Source organism: Pteronotus mesoamericanus, unplaced genomic scaffold (assembly GCF_021234165.1).
Source record: "Pteronotus mesoamericanus isolate MK-2021 breed Mesoamerican mustached bat unplaced genomic scaffold, CSHL_Meso_final scaffold_1186, whole genome shotgun sequence".
In the NCBI taxonomy this organism is placed as follows: domain Eukaryota; kingdom Metazoa; phylum Chordata; class Mammalia; order Chiroptera; family Mormoopidae; genus Pteronotus; species Pteronotus mesoamericanus.
Genome location: NW_026555302.1, coordinates 7,261,188 through 7,277,767, shown reverse-complemented (window position 1 = coordinate 7,277,767; position 16,580 = coordinate 7,261,188). Strand labels below are relative to the sequence as shown.

The following is a 16,580-nucleotide window of genomic DNA, read 5'->3' as shown; positions in this document are numbered from 1 at the left end:
ACAGAGAACAGACGGATGGTTGCCAGAGAGGAGGAGGTTTGGTGGGCTTGGTGAAGTAGGTGAAGGGGTTAAGAAGTACTAATTGGTAGATACAAAATGATCATGGGGTTGCACAGTACAGCATAGGGAATAAAGGCAATGGTAGTGTAAGAAGTATGTATGGTGCTAGCTGTGTGCTTGAAATATTGGGGGGATCACTTTGGAAAGTATATGATGGTTTACCTCTAAGCTGTTCACCTGAAACTAATAGGAAATAATATTAATTTTTTTTTAAAAGGAAGAGATTTCAGACCATCAGTGAGATTCAGGAAAATATGACACGGTAGCTGATGACAATTGGGAAAGCTGTGTGAGAACAGTGTCCCAAGGTGCCTACTTTGAAGGGGACTGAGGTGTCGTTGTCCTATGTACAATGTTTCTTGTATCTTGTTCAATAAATGTCTCTTTTTTATAACAAAAAAAGATGGAGAATCATCAATTAAACAGCAGTATGAAATATAAAAGTGGATGAGACGGTATACAGGAAGGCTAATAATAAGTAGTTACTGTTTGAGTGTTTATTTGGACTTGTGCTAAACATTCACATGTTGTAACTAAGGATTTATTATCACCATCCCCATCTTCAACAAGGAAATGGAAGCACAGAAAGATCAAGTCACACAGCTAGTAAATGATGGAGTCAGGATGTGAACCCATATTACTGGTTTTAAAGCCTGAGCTCTTAGTTTGTTGTACTTCCTAAAGACAAGACCTCAGAGAAAGCAAACTTTCAAGGCAGTTACAGAGCCAGTAAAGGAATTAATTATGGGCAAGGCAGTAGAAGGAGAAAAGAGTGTCTTGGAAATGAAGGAGGATAGAATTTGAAAGAGGCAGGATCAGGGTCATCCTGCAGAGCGAGTAAGTATATTGAAAGTTGAGGAGAAAGGCTGTTGGATTTGGGAATTAACAAACCATTGGTGTCCTTAAAATGTCCATTTTAGGACATTCTAGGGAATGAAACTGGATTGCAGAGAATGTGAGATAAAAGTAAGTGTGTAAGTTTCTATTTGAAAACGGTTGTTGATGAAGAGAAGGGATTTGCATAAGAAAAAGGAAAATAAAACTAATTGGTACTAATAAACATTAACAAACCAGAAAAAGTGAAGTTGTTTTGTTTTTTTCTTGTTTTTTTTTTTTTGCTTTTTGACCAGACTTTCTTTTGATATATCAATAAAAATAATCTTTAATTTTTTCTTCTCCACGGGTTTCCATATCATGGAATTCCACAGGCGCTGTTATTCTAATCAGCTGGTTTCTGATCGATATGCCATGCCAGAATATTTTATGCAACCGGGACATCTCTGTTGTGTAAGGATTTCTGAGGATAAGTGGTGGTATCGGGTCGTTATCCATCGAGTCCTTGGGAAACAGGAAGTTGAAGTGTTCTACCCTGACTTTGGAAATATTGGAACTGTTCAGAAGTCCTCCCTGAGATTCCTCAAGTGAGTTCACAGATTTAAAATAAGGACAACTTAAGTTTTGAATCATAATGCTGAAGGTCTGTGGGTTTAGTATCTCTATTTTCTTTTGCCTTCTTCCCTCTATTCTTCACTCCTTACCATCCCTTGTTGTCCTTAGCATGGACTTGGCAAATAGTAGTTTAGTTTCACAGTTGGATTATAATCTCTTGTGTCTTCTTTCATATGTCTATGAATATGAATGGACCATGAGACTAAATTTCAACCTCTTATTAAGAAAAGGTTTTTTGGGGTTATGCTACGAGTTGCATTTATATAGCATGAAGCTAATGCTCTTCGTACCTAGATTTTAATTGCATGGTTTTCAAAAACTACTGTTTATCATTTTATCTCTTAGATGGCTTAAAGATACTAATGTAACATACATGAAGAAAGTACTCTGAAATGGTGTGAAAAGCTAAAATCAAGAAATGGGTTAGAAATTCATAACATGAAATTTTAAAAAATGATTAAATATTCATATATCTTTTGCAGGTGCTGCTACACAAAGCTTCCAGCTCAGGCTATTCCTTGTTCTTTGGCATGGGTGAGACCAGCAGAGGTATGTGTGCTTGTTCTCCCTTAATCAGAAAGCATTTGATGCCAAGAACAGTTCTAGGTTCTGAGGATACAAAAATAAAACCTGGGATGAGCCCTCAAAGAAATCATTGTAGATAATATGGAAGACAGACATGTAGACAGAAATAGCTGTACTGTGTCAACCTTTGCTGTGTGTGGTAGAGGTGTACAAAGAGGAGTACACATCTCTGTTCAGGGTAATCAGGGAAGGCCCCATAACAGGTGGCATTTATTAAACGGAACTTTGAGGGAAGATTAATACTGTAACAAAACAAAAAAAGAGAAGACATTCCAGGCAAATTGAGTAGCATAAAACATCTCAAATTTGAGGAGTTTGAAGTGGTTCTCTTTGGCTGGGTAACGTAGGATGAGCTGGAGTTGGTGCATAGTGAATGATGTCAGAGAAATAGACAGGAACCTAAGGTAGAGATCCATATTCGTGTTCAGGATTAAGGAAAAATGATTAAAAATGTGATGGTAGAAAAAATTTTATATTTTTATATGATGAAAAACTTTCATTTTCACATATGATTCAGTAAGATTACTAGACTAGTCCTCTTTCAGAAATAACTAAAAATTCCAGATAAAATATTTTTAAATGTGTCCAAAAAGTATCCAAAAAAAGATGATTAAGGGAACAACAAATTATCAAGCCAAAATTAAATGGAAGCGGGGAACTATTTTTGCCATAAGGCTATCTGCTAGTCAAGGCAAATTTGAACTTTGGTTCTGATGCTCTCATAGGTCAAAAGGAACAGAAATCATAAGCATCCTCCAGTGTGGTGTTCTAGTATCTTTATGGTTTTATTTTTCCACTATAATCTGTAGTCCATCAGGAATTCAGTTTTGTACATGGTTACTGCAATTCATGTTTCAATTTATCCTGTCTTGATTATATTTCAGGAATATTGGACTTCCAGAGCTATTTTGCAGTTTCAGAAATTGTGTGGTTTGAAGCCATTAGTGGGGGTAGTGGATGAATACATAGATGGAATCCTTAACATTTTTCTGTGTGATACATCCTCAAACGAAGACATCTATTTCCATCATGTCTTGAGGACAGAGGGCCATGCCATTGTATGCCGAGAAAATGTCCCTTCTAAGGTGGAGCAGTCTGGATGTATTTTGTAATATGTTTTATTTAATCTCAGCACTTCAAGGTAGAGGAGAATTAAATACAGAAGGTTATTTGATGGATTCTTTCATCTTAGAGTTACCTGTGAGACTCTTGCCAGCTTAATGCAGAGTGCATTCTTCATTTTCAGATGACCACAAAAAAACTGCATTTGGCTGACTGTCCTTTAGACTGTGAATATTTATGTTTTAAATAATTCGTTGAGAATTTACCCCAAAGTACTTAATTCTCTCAGGTTTTCTTAGAGAAGAACAGTACTCCCTTAGTTTGCAATTATTGATAGCAATGTCTGCATCACTGTTAATATTGATGTTGATAATTTTTGTGACTAAAAAAACCTTTCAATATAGAAATTTTTTTACTATTAAATTTTAGAAGAGAATACAGTTCTACAACATTTGAAAATTATGAAGTGCTCACTTTTCCACATTTCTCTGAGTAACTGAACCCTCCTCCTTTATTTACTCCTAGGGTTTCAGCGAACTCAACCCTTTAGCTTTATACACCAAATCCAGCGCAGGGCCAGAGGATGCCGCGCCGACAGAGCGGGGCTGCCCCTCCCAGCACCACTGTTTTAAGGAAGTCCAAGAGATCAGTCTGCTGTCAAAAGAGAGTGATTCATGTGCTCTGGTAATAGGTTTTTGCAAATATGATTATAATTCTTTTTATTATTAACATTTAATTAGTAGTTACTATGTGCCAAACATTGTAAAATAGAATTTGAAGTATGATCCACTATTTAATCTTCATAAAAACCTCTGTGACGTAGTTACTGTACTTATCTTTATTTTATAGATGAGGAAACTGAGGCTTTCCAAACCTAGGAAATGATCTTCATAGCTACCTACATCTCTCATTAACTGCTGGTTCAAACCTTTACCTCAGTCATGCTTCCTCCTGTATGAATTCTCAAGCACTCAAGGCCATGGCAGCCTCAGCACGGTCGTGGCTTTGCTGCACCTGTCCGAGCACTGACGCCCCTCAGAGTCTTCAGCTGCTCTCATTTTGTCCTTTCTCTGTAAGCCTTTTGTAGCTCCCACCCACAGCAGTGAAAGTGTCATTACTACTGTTATTCCAGTAGCAGTAATAAAAATAAATACATGCTATGGGGCAGGCACTGTCATACGCACTCACATGTTCTAGTTAATCTATCTTCACAATCGCTTCACCAAGTTGGTACTTTCCTACCCCCACTTTAGATATAAATGAAACACAAGTAAGAACTTAATGATTTTTTTTTAACCAATGAACAAATAAACATGTCCTTTGAGCCTCATATTCCTCATTACAGCAAGTACTAGGCTAATAATATAGGGCGTGTTCAATGGGAGCACCAAAAAATGGTCTCTTTGGACACAATAAGGCTTATTTTCTTTGAATAAAATATCATTTTGTTTAGGTGTATTTTATATATGTGACTTTAAAAATTATTGATATGACTGTAGTTTTTAGTAGATACTAGTTATTAGAAAAGAAAAAGGAAAGGCCATTTTGACTACCAGGAGACTAACTGGCTTTGAAAAATATATGTGAACGTTCCCTGTGGCACGTTTAAAGCAATATAAGGATTTTTGATGTCCTTTTTTTATGTTAAATTTTTATGTTAAAATTAATTTGTCTTGTTTGGCTTCCTGAAGCCTGAGTTTTTCTTAGTCATTATTACTTGATTAGAACAATTACATTTCCTGATTCTTAAATAGTGAATTGAATTCAACCTTTAAAATTTTTAGAATATCCTATCATCACTCCGTTGACGTCTTCAGATAATCATGGTTCAATCCTAAAAAGGAAATAAGGCCATCTTTTTGCAAAAGAGATAAATCTTAGAACTCTCCTATTTCATTCAGCCTACATTTAACACATCAACACTGCCACATGCTATAAATATACACCAGCCTCTACACACCTCATTCCCTGTAATTCCTACCCTTCTTTTAAGCATCCCAGCAATTTGTGTTAAATTCTTCATTGTGTCTTCTCAGAATACCCTTCTTCCCTGCTTTTATTTTGGTTCTATCTCTGTGAGGGCTCTGCACTAACAGTTGTACTACAATTACCCGATGGTGTGTCTTCCTGCTATATTTGAGTTCTTTTAGAGCTGGGACCTGTTGCACTCATTTAAATCACAGTTACTCTGCACACATTTCATAATATGTGCTAGATAAACGTTGGTTGCTCTGAACTAGTTTAGCAGAATGGGAAGACTGAGGGTCATGGATAAAGTTAGAAAATAAGGTAGCATTTGTCAAAAAACCGCCCCCCTCCGCCCCGCCCTGAATGTAGGCATGTAGATTTTGGGAACAGTGTTAGTATAAAAAATAAAATAATTTATTTTTCATATCTACTAGCAAGATATTAATGATGAAAAGGCTGTCATTGACTTTATAAAATATGAGTCAAAGAAGCCATTAAAGGATTCTGAATTCAGCTCTTTGAAAAACCAAGATAAGAGCTGTAAAGAAGATGCAAAGTGCTCCATGCCAGAGCTAAAGGAGCTGAAGGAAGAAAATGAGGTAGGAGAAGGAAAGACAGTCTTTTAAAAAATGTAATTAATGTAACACAAAGGGGCTGGAATAAAAGAGCTCAGTAACCCTGCTGCTTTCAGTGCAGTCAGGGCGCCGCCCATGGGTGAGTCCCAGAGCTGAAGCAGCAGGAGCCTCGATCACAAAACACAAAGGGTGTCATCTGGCTTTGCGGCATCAGTGACTGTCCCATAGCTTTGGGCAGTCTTCAAGAATTATGCAGTGATTAGAAACTAGTACTGAGAAACAGTATGAGGAGAACCCATCAGGAAAAAATGTTGACAACTTTTCTGGAAGAATTTTTATTTAAATTAGATGTTTATGCGCACATAGCTTAGGGTCCCTCATAACTCTTTCTCCTACATTTCCTGTCTCACAAAACAATCATTTCCATCTCTTTTTAGCTAATGCTTTGGGAATTTACTTTGACTTTTTCATTAAATAACATGCTTATGTTGTCATTTCTTGATTTTTCAGTTTTAAGTATGTATGCATGAACCTCCCCCCACCACACACAAACCTGTCCTTTTTGTCTCCCCCCACTGTCTCACTAGTAGTTTTCAAACTTTGTTAGCTCGCCATTCGATGTTTGTGTTATTCGACTCCGTAAATGCTATTCACAGCCAAGTAGTATGTTACGGCAACTTTTTCTTCCGTGCATAACTATTATTTTCTTTAGTGTTAATGTTTCTGTTTAACTCAGCGTACAGTAAAGTTGACTTTCTTTTGGTATACTGTCCCATCAGCTTTAACACATGGGACGTTTTGTGCTCCACCCTCAATTTTACCCGGAGAAGACCCTTGGGTCTTTCAGGAGGAGAAAGGTGTGCCGTTTCCTGGGTCCTTGAGATGGGGCATCGGGGTGGGGAATCTGGTGATCTAACTGCTGCTGCTTTTTGTTGTTGCATTTTTTATTTTTATTTTTCAATTACAGTTTAATTTCAGTACTGTTTTGTATTGGTTTCAGATGTACAGCATAGTGATTAGACAGTCATATACTTTGCGAAGTGTTTCCCCCAGTATTCCCAGTACCCACTTGGCCCCATACGTAGCTATCACAATAATACTGACTGCAGTCCCTATGTTGTACTCTGTGCCCCCATGACTGTTCTGTAACTTCCAGTCTGGACATCTTAATCCCTTCAGCTTTTCCACCCAGTTCCCCAACCCCCACCCCCTCTGGCAACCCGTAGTCCACTCTTTGTGTCTATGAGTCTGTTTCAGTTTTGTTTGGATCTGTTTCTTACTCATCCAATCAGTGCTTTTGTTTTCATTTCCATTTTACCCCTCCTTCTAAGAACCTATGTACTAGTATCTGCACTTTTGTGGTATCGATGGTATAAATTTGGTTCTCCTCCGTTTTTCCGCTACAAGCTTGGGATTCCACTCTCCCAGGACTGCTTAATCAGCGGTCCCTTCTGCTTCCCTGTATGTATGAAGAGAACATTGATGGTGTTCTCTCCTCTTTGACTATGAGTTTATACCTTAAATCTTTTTATTTTATTTTGGTGATCTCTCAGGAGGGAGGGAGTAATAAATTGTGTATTCAAACTGCCATCTTTACCTGGAGTCAGGAAAAAATGTTAGACTTAAATTTTAAAATGCGCTGATACAGGAACTAGAACACTTTTCCTTGTCTCCTGATACCTTCCAGGATGAGATCCCCACGGGAATGCCGTGCCTGGAGTCAGTGACCATAGGTGGTGATGTTTGGGACGAGAACTGGTTGCCTCTGCAAGCTAAAATGGGAAAAGGAGGTGATGCTGCCTCCCACTTGTTTACCTCCAGCCATGGGGGAAAGAAGCCATACCAGTCATGCAAAGAGATGCCCGAGAAGGTTAGATACTGAGAAAACAGCAAGCAAATCACTACTAAAAAAAAGAAATGTAAACTTAATTATCTGCACCTCAAGAAAGCTCTCTACTCTGGAATTCAAAGTGATTTATCAGAAGATAACTCAGAAAAATGCCCATTTTCTTCCCAAGATAGTAATGGGGGGAGAGGGGCAGGGGCAGGGAGAGAGAGGTTGAAGCAGGGATGAAGAAACCATAGACTTTTTGTGCCTCTCTAACCTGTTCAGTCATTATGATTTTTGCTTCATCATTGGCACCTGGCCAGGGCCATAGGATCTATAAACAAACTGTTTTCCCTAATTTTATTTTTGTCCCATTAGTCTTGTAATATAACTTCTGGGTCTCTACAGTGAGGACATTTGCTAACATTGGTCCTAACTATATGAGTATATGTAAATTTTAATTAAATAATTTAAAATTTTTTAATTTTAAATAATCCCACTGGTTATGAAAAAGAAGAAATATCTGCAGTTAAGGTGCTCCTTATAATTCATGCCATTTAAATACTAGATGAGCATGAAAATTATCTAGCCATGAACACAGTATTGAAGAAAATACTATGAATAGGTCACACTTGTTTTTATGAGATCTGCTGTGTTCAAAGGAATTTGGGATACTGGGTATGGATCAATAATGCAAGAAGAAGTCACACTGACAGAGGATGTTAATGGATACCTTTCCTTGTTTCATATACGTCACCCCCTTGCTTTGACATTGCCCACGTCATGTGGCCCTACATCTCAGTTTATTGTTGCAATTTTTTCTCTGTAGGACTGGTGTTTTTCCACACAAGATACATGGGATGATTCATGTCAGCCTTTAGGGCTTGAGAATGGAACGCAGGTAGAAGCTGGAGAACCAGAAGGCCTGGGTGCTCAGGAAAAGAAGACCGGGACAACCGGAATTGGGAAGGTAAATGTCTAATGAATGCTATTCTCACAGGTTTGCACGAGGAAGTAAAATTCTGGTTAATGGCCTCGCCCTTACCATTTCGTCGACTACGTATACATACGTGTGTGTCGATTTTAAAATGTCGGTGAACCTAACATAGTCATCTCTTCAGAAGAAACTCCTGAGCCTAAACTTAGAAGACTGACTAAACATCTGTGTTAGGGATTGACAGGTATTTTCCTGTAACTTCGCTATGAATTTTAAGCTCTATGTGTGTCCTATCATCTAGGCCTGTTTTCTTCTTTTATGTTGGCTTTGGCGGACACACTGACCCTGGAACAGAATGACTTCGTTTCTCCTCAACTATATTATGAGCGTCCTGAAAGCAGCGGGGCGGTTTGTGGGACTCGTGAAATTTGGCTGCCGGCGGCTGCACTGGCGCGCGTCAGAATCCCGTGCTCCCAGTCAGTCTCCGTCCGGGGCCTGCATCTTTTTCTCCCACACCCGGGTTCCCAAACACTCCGTCAAGTCACCCCTGAGGAGCCCTCCCTGCGCCCCTTCGTGCCTCAGTTACAGCGTGTGTCCGCGGCCAGCCGCCTCAGGGACGCCGCTTTCCTGAGGCCTGTGAACACCTTCGGGACCGCGAACGCATCCTGCTGGGAGGCGAAGACAGACCGGACTGAGTTCACATCTCGGCCTTGTCATTTATCGATTGACGTGGAAGAACCTACTACATCTCTCTGTAAAAGTCGTTAGACTGAGTGAAAAAGCTGGAGTACAAAAGCATAACGCCTAACCAAAAATTGGCTGTTCTGACGCTGAAATGAAGCAGCACAGGCGAGTCGCCGGCTGTGGCCTGACCGAGGACTGCTCGCGGGGCGTGGCCTCGTCTCCCGCCACTCCGCCTCAGTGCGCATGCGCGCCAGCTCCTGTGGGCACCGCGTTCGCGCGTAAAACGTGTTCTAGAAATGTCCTCTGAACTGAATTGATGGTCGCTGGGTTAGCGGACTTTTTTAGAGAGCATTTAATTCTTAAAAATGAGATCTATTAATTTATGATATAAAAATATTTGTCTTTTGTATAAGGGGAAAAAAACAACAGGCCTCATTCTTACTTTACAGTAACAGTTCCTTTTCATGCCTTTGCCTCATTTTTCCCGTTCTGCAGCAGCCAGACTTGGACGGCCCTCCCGACCCTGGCCCCTCCACGCTGCCCGAACTGGGGGAGCTCTACGGCTCCTGCGCCCAGCCGCCGCAGCCCGCGGCCGGCAGCCGGGGCCGCCCGCCCGGCGCTCAGACCCCGCCCGAGCCGGCCCGGCTCCGCGCCGCCGTGCTCGATGCAGCGCCTGCCGCGGTGGATGCCGCAGAGAAGCGCTCGGGCTCGGGTAGGTTCACAGAGGATTGAGACACCCGGCGGCCCGCCACGTTGCCAAACCTTCTCTTCTTCACAGCAGGATTTGGAAAGTGCCGACTTTAGCGTTTGTCTCCAGGCCTGGGGTCGGTCGCTCCCTTTCACTTTGCCAGTCTTCCTTTTTACCTGCAGTTCGGGGAGCTGTCAGGTTTACATACAGAAAAATTTGCCAGATTTTAAGTGTACAGTTCTGTGAGTGTCGACAAGTGTACACAAGTCTGATAACTGCTGCCACGCCCGTGACGTAGGACGGTTTCCTCGGTCTTTCCCTCCGCCTGCCAGCTGGCTTCGCCCATTACTCTCCCCTTTCTAGCATTTTATGTTAAGAGAGTCAAAGTAGTAGGTCGTTTTTATGTGTGAAGAAGAAAGTGACTTTTTTCACTTGGCAAAATTATTTTTGAGATTCGTTCAAGTTGTTGCCAGTGTCAAAAGTGTGTACCTGTTTCTCCCTGAGTAGCACCCAGTTGCAGGGACATACCGCAGTTTGTTATCTGGCCCCCAGGTGACGGCCACCTGGGGGTTTCAAGATTTCTGCCGTTACGAATAAAGCTGCTGTGAGCCTCGACATGCAGCTCCTTGTGTAGACACAATGTTGTTTATTTCTTTTCAGTATATATTTAGGAGTGGAATCGCTGGGTCATATGTTCACTGCATGGTTAACTTTTTAAGAGCTGCCAAAATGTTTTCCAAAATGGCTGTGCCGTTTTGTATTTACACCTGCAACCTGTGACAGTTGTGATTGCTCCACATCCTTGCCAACATATGATACTGTCAGTCTTAATTTCTGGTGGGTGTGTAGTGGTATCTTACTGTGGTTTTAATTTACTTTTCCCTATTTGCCAGTGATATTGACCATCTTTTCATGTACTTATGTGCCATCTCTGCATCTCCTTTAGTGAATCGCCTGTTCACGTATTGCCTCATTTTTATTGGACAGTCTTTTTATTTGTAAACAATTCTTACGGACACAAATCCTTTGACAGATATAATATTGCATATATTTTATCCCAGTTTGTGGCTTAATTTTTCATTTCCTCACTAACATCTTCGGGAAAGCAAACACTTTCATTTTGATGAAGTAGGATTTGTTGATTTTTTTCTTTATAGAGTTTGGAGCATTTTGTGTCCTATGTAGAAATCTTTTCTAACCCAAGTAAGATTTGTTCTTACTTTTTTTTTTTTTAGGAAAGTTCTGTGTTTTAGATCTTATATTTAGGTCTGTGATCCAGTTCATTGTTTTTTGTAATATAATGTGATATAAGGATCAATGTTTACCTGGGTTGCATATAAATATTCATTTATTCCATCTCTGTTTGTTGAAAAGAATATCCTTTTTCCACAAAATTTCATATCTTTTTGTCAAAAGTCAGTGGGCCACATACATGAGGGTCAATTTCTGGGCCTTCTGTTCTGTTCTGCTGGTCTCTATGTCAGTATACCACTGTCCTGATTATTGTGGCTGTAATAAACCTTGAAATCATACAACTTTGTCCTTTCAAATTGTTTTGGCTATTCTAGGTCGTTTCCATATAAATTTTAGATTTAACTTAATTTCTACACAAAGCCTGCTAAAATTTTTATTGGGATTTTTAACACGAATGGTCAGTTGGGGGAGGAGGGACATCTTACCAATATTGAGTCTTCTGATCTATGAGTGTGATCTGTCTCCCCATGTATTTTAGTCTTTGTTAGTTCCAGCAGTGTTTGTAGTTTTCAGCATATAGGTGTTATTCGTATTTTGTTAAATTTATGCCTAGTATTTAGGTATTTCATATTTTTAATATATAGCATAAATGGTATTTTTATTTCAATATTTGATTGTTGCTAGCTTACAGAAATACGGTTGATTTCTACGTATTGTCGTTATATCTTCTGACCTTGCTAAATTTAGCTTGTTTTGTCTTTGGGATTCTCTATAGATGATCATATTATCTGTGTGGGGAGGGGGGATGACGACAGTTTATATCATATGAAATCTTTTGCCTTTTTTCTGTTTTCTTGTGATGGTCATGACCACCAATATAGGGTTGAATAGAAGAGATGAGTGAAATCCCCTGTCTTGTTCTTCACCTTTAGGGTTGCATTGAGTCTCACACTAGTAAAGTATGATGTTAGCTGTAGGGTTTTTGTGGATGCCCTGGCCAGGTTGAAGAAATTCCAGTTTATCCCTAGATTTCTGATAGCTTTTAGCATGAATGGATATTGAATTTTAGCAAATTATTATTTTTTTACCTCTATTGAGATTATCCTTTTCTAAAAAAGTCTGTTAATAGGGTGAATTGCATTGATTTTTCTAATATGAAACCAACCTTTCATTCTCAGGATAATGTCCTCATAATCATGATGTAGGATTCACGGACTCTTTTGTTAAAATCTTGTTAAGAAGTTTTGTCTTTGTTCATGGGGGCTGTTAGTTTCTCGTTCTCTTGTGAGGTCATTGTCTGGTTTTGGTGGCCAGAGAATGCTGCCCTCATCAAATGAGCTGGAATGTTTTCCCTCCTCTTCCCTTTTCTGTAAGAATTTGTGTGGAAATGACATTATTTCTTTCTTAAACATTTGGCAGACTTCAGCAGTGAAGCCCCTCTGGGCCTGGAATTCTTTTCTGTGGGTTTTAAACCACAAATTCAACATCTTTAATAGATATAGAGCTATTATATAGATATCAGTTTCTTCTTCAATGAGCTTCGGTAGTCTTGATGTCACAGATTTTATCTATTCCACCTAAATTGTAAACTTTATTAGCATAAAATATTAATAATATTCCTATACCATTTAAATATCTGTAGGTGATATCTACCCTCTCATTTTTGATATCGGTAATTTGTGTTATCTTTTTTCCCCTAATCAATCTGCTTAGAGAGTTATCAAAGAAACTAATTTTTGGTTCCATTGATCTTCTTCTGTTGTTTTTCTGTTCTCTATTTCATTAATTTATGCTCTTTTTTAAAAAAAAAAATTATTCTGCTTGCTTTGATGGTAATATTTTCTTCTTTTTTTAGTTTTCCAAGTTAAAACCTTAAGTCATTCATTTTATAGCCTTTTTTTATAATACAAGTTTAATATTAGATTTTTGATACTAGAATATTTAATGCTATATATAATTTTAAACATTAAAATATTTAATGCTATAAATTTCCCTATGAGCACTGAATTGTGGTGTGTTGCATTTTTGTTTTTATTAATTTCAAAATATAGTCTAATTTACCCTTATGAGTTTTCTCTTCTAGAAGTGTTTGTGTAATTTCCAAATGTTTGGAGATTTTCCAAATGTCTTTGTATTATTGTTTTCTAATCTAATTTTGTGATTAGGAAACATACTTTGAATCCCTTTAAAGTAGGACACTTATCATATAGCCTAGAATACATTCTGTCTTTTTAAAAGTTTCATGCATACTTGAGCACTACGTGTAGTCTGATCCTGTGGCCTGGAAAAGCTCCCCAGGGAGCTAAGGTGCTCGTAGGCTCACTTCGTTTTGTCCCTCTTCTCAGGGGTCTCTGGGCTGCACACATGTTGCTCAGGTTTCAGAGCTGTTGTTTCACATACTTTGTCCAGTTCTCCTGTTGTTTTTCAGTCCTGTTAATATCATGTCCAAAAGCAGAAGTTTTGCTACTCTTTTAAATGATGGCCCTGCTTTCATATTTTTATACTTTTTCAAATCTGAGCTCACTGAAGTAAAACCGCATTATTGTGTTAAAACCGACATCTCTTCCTCTCTAGCGGGCATAAATTATAGTTTTATGATTAGAGTTTTACTTTTTAGAATAACCTGTCAAATCCTCCTTGAACACAATTCATCACAAATGTATGGAACATATACCACATGCTAAACAAGCAGAGATTTAAAAAAAAATACTGGATTATGCCTGCTTTTTTCTTGGAATTCTTTTTCAAATCTGTGTTTTTAAGGTCTAGAGCAGTGCTTTGCAAAATGCAGTCAGCATATGGACGGCAACCTGTGGGGTGTTTATGGTGGTGGACAGCACAAGAGCACGTTGTTTAGCTCACCTAGATTTTTTCCTGAAGCAGGACTCTCTTAAAGGAAGCAGTGTGCTGGCAAAAGCTCCTTCTCACATCGTAGGCAGGTAATAAACGCCTCATAGACCAGCTACTTTTAGCAGAACTGTCTAGAGTACGCACGTGGGAATGCCTAACATTCCCTCCTTTGGCTGTTGGGAACTCTGAGACCCAAAGCAATGTATTTCATTTAAAATGTTCTTTTTTAACTTCTTTTTTATTTATTTATATTATTTTTCTACCGAAGTGTACATTCAGTATCATTCCACGCCAGTTTCAGATGTGGGGCAAAGGGGCCGGAAAAGCTTGTGCTGGACAGAATGGTCCCTCCACAGCCCCAGGCACCCACGGGCCCCGCCCCTGTTATCTCAGCATTATTGATCATATTCTCTGCACTGCAGTCCACATCTCTCTGGCTGTTGTACAACTACCAGTTTGCACTGCTTAATCCTTTCACCTAAAAGGTTCTTAGTTGAAACTAATTCCTAAAGAATTCATGTTATGGCTGATAACCCGTTTTTTAGAACTTGTAGCAACCACAGCCTTGGTCAGTTTCATTTTCACACCGACACAGAATTGGAATCGGGGCCCCTTTGACAACAGAAGACGCCCAGGGAAGGAAGTAGGGGCGCTTAAGGACTCTTCCCTGCAACTGGAATCACATCCCATCTGTTTATGCTGTCCTACAAAGAAAGCTTCCCTTCCTTGCTCCAGGGGCACTTTTCCCTCTCTCCTTTTGCCCTCATCCAGATAAGAATCTATTGTATGGAGGGCACAATTCCCCATCCTCATTTCCTCTCCATTTGTTGATTGCTTTCTAAGTCTCATCCTCTGATTTGCCATTGGTAATTGTCACCACCTATCAGAAGATGGTTGTGACCCTTGGAGCAGAAATCTAGAACAAGAGAAAAAAGGCAGTGAGTGTGAGAACCCCTTGAAAAGACTTGCGCTTTCTTTCTTTTTCAGTGGAAAGCTCTCCAGAGAGCCTAAAGAATGAAGATTTTTCTAGTAGCCATGCTATCACAGTGTTCAAAGACAAGAGCTATGGAGCCATGGACCAGCTCTCTTTGATTTTGTCTCCTGAGCACCAGATTTCTCAGAAATTCTACATTCCTCGAAGCACAGCCACTGCTGCCTTAGGAGCTGCTGCCCGGTTAGCCATGTCCAGGAGCTTCCTACACTGGTACCCCAGTGTGAAAAGGGCAGAAGCCTGAGGGAGGGAGAGAATGCAAGCCCTCTGCTTCCAGCTCGGGGTTCCAGGCCCCGATGAGGAGGACTTAGTGAGACAAACTAGTATTTTGGTAGTTGAGGCCTTTGTCTCTCTGTGTGACTGTATGTTACCTTTATTGTGTTAACAGTCCAGTTTGTTGTGTAAGTATTCATTTTTATTCATTTAAAAAATTTTTATTGATGATGTTTCTTATTCTGTATAGTTTTGTTCACCTTTATTTAATGTAGTAATGGAGCTTTTATTTTTTTTATGTTGCTATAAATGTTTTCCTTGTGCATATCATGACTGATAAATGAAAACTGAAAAACTAATGTTTTGTGATCCATATTAAGATAAAAATGACCTTACATCCCTATCTCCAGAAAAAGAATGTCTGAATTTTAAAGCTGCTTTTTCTATTTCTATCTCAGAGAAAGAATTCAGGGCTTGAATTCTTAACCATCATTATGTCTTTGAAGTACTGCTTTGAAGTACAGCAAGGAAATCTACACCTGAAGCTTTGATCATATGAATACTTTTACATTAAAAACAGTTGAGCTGTCTCTCAGTATTAGGCAATTCCTTGGAGACAGTAACAAAAATGTAGACGGATTGTTGAAACTCAGCTGAGCCTCTTTGCAGTCATCACCGTTCTCAGGAGCCTTCATGTAGCGATAGTTCAACAGCAGCATCTAAGCATTTCTATAACATTCTGTTCTCTGAAGTGTGACACATTATATGACATTCTATTAAGCTCATAGTATAAACCATCAAGAGAAAAGAAAAACCTGAAAGGTGAAATTCAGGAATATAAGTGATATTAATTCATTTGTTGTAAAATACCAGACTTATCCACAAAATTTAAAAACTTGATGCAGAACCATTTCTTAGATATAAAAGCAGAGAAAGATGTTTGAATGACTGGCGCTGCGTGTCACTGGGTTCTCGCCACTCTGGCCCCTCTCCCACGGCCTCCATCTTGGCGCTAAACGCCAGCACTGCCCCTTGTTCTTTCTATAATAAGGAACCTCTTCCCTTCTCAGCTACTTGATCAGCAAAATGTCCACTGAGGAAGCAAGTGAGATGAGAGTGGATGTAAAAGTGCATTTAAATTTAAAATCTTACTGGCTGAAAAATTCTTTCTTAGGAGTAGGTCATGAAACAAAGTTAAGCCAAGAGTCTCTAAATGCTGATGGTTTTTGGTTTAAAAACCTTAGAGAAAATGTGTAATACAATAAAATGTAAAAATCTAGATTCACTTTTAATTCCAATTATCTCTAAGAATAATGATCTACCAATTCACCAAAAAAAGGAAAAAAAAACTAATCTAGAAATATCACTGATGACCCAAAAGAAAGAACAGGTTCTCCTTGGGATTTTTTGTGATTTTACATCAGACATTTTTATTGAAGACATTTGAAGAGTTATATGGAGGGTCAGTCAGTCAATTATGACTCTTAAATGGCATA

General features: G+C 39.1%; 1 protein-coding gene across 1 annotated transcript in view; it reads left to right on the top strand.

The window, feature by feature from the left end:
- Positions 1-15,115, top strand: part of TDRD5 (tudor domain containing 5) — a 40,958-nt gene extending 25,843 nt beyond the window's left edge. Inside the window, exons 9-16 of the mRNA XM_054587547.1 lie at positions 1,269-1,481; positions 1,992-2,058; positions 2,979-3,179; positions 3,682-3,840; positions 7,387-7,569; positions 8,357-8,497; positions 9,644-9,860; positions 14,868-15,115. Of these exons, the coding sequence (XP_054443522.1) occupies positions 1,269-1,481; positions 1,992-2,058; positions 2,979-3,179; positions 3,682-3,840; positions 7,387-7,569; positions 8,357-8,497; positions 9,644-9,860; positions 14,868-15,115 (1,429 nt within the window). The remainder of the gene's footprint in view (positions 1-1,268; positions 1,482-1,991; positions 2,059-2,978; positions 3,180-3,681; positions 3,841-7,386; positions 7,570-8,356; positions 8,498-9,643; positions 9,861-14,867) is intronic.
- Positions 15,116-16,580: the final 1,465 nt, after the last annotated feature.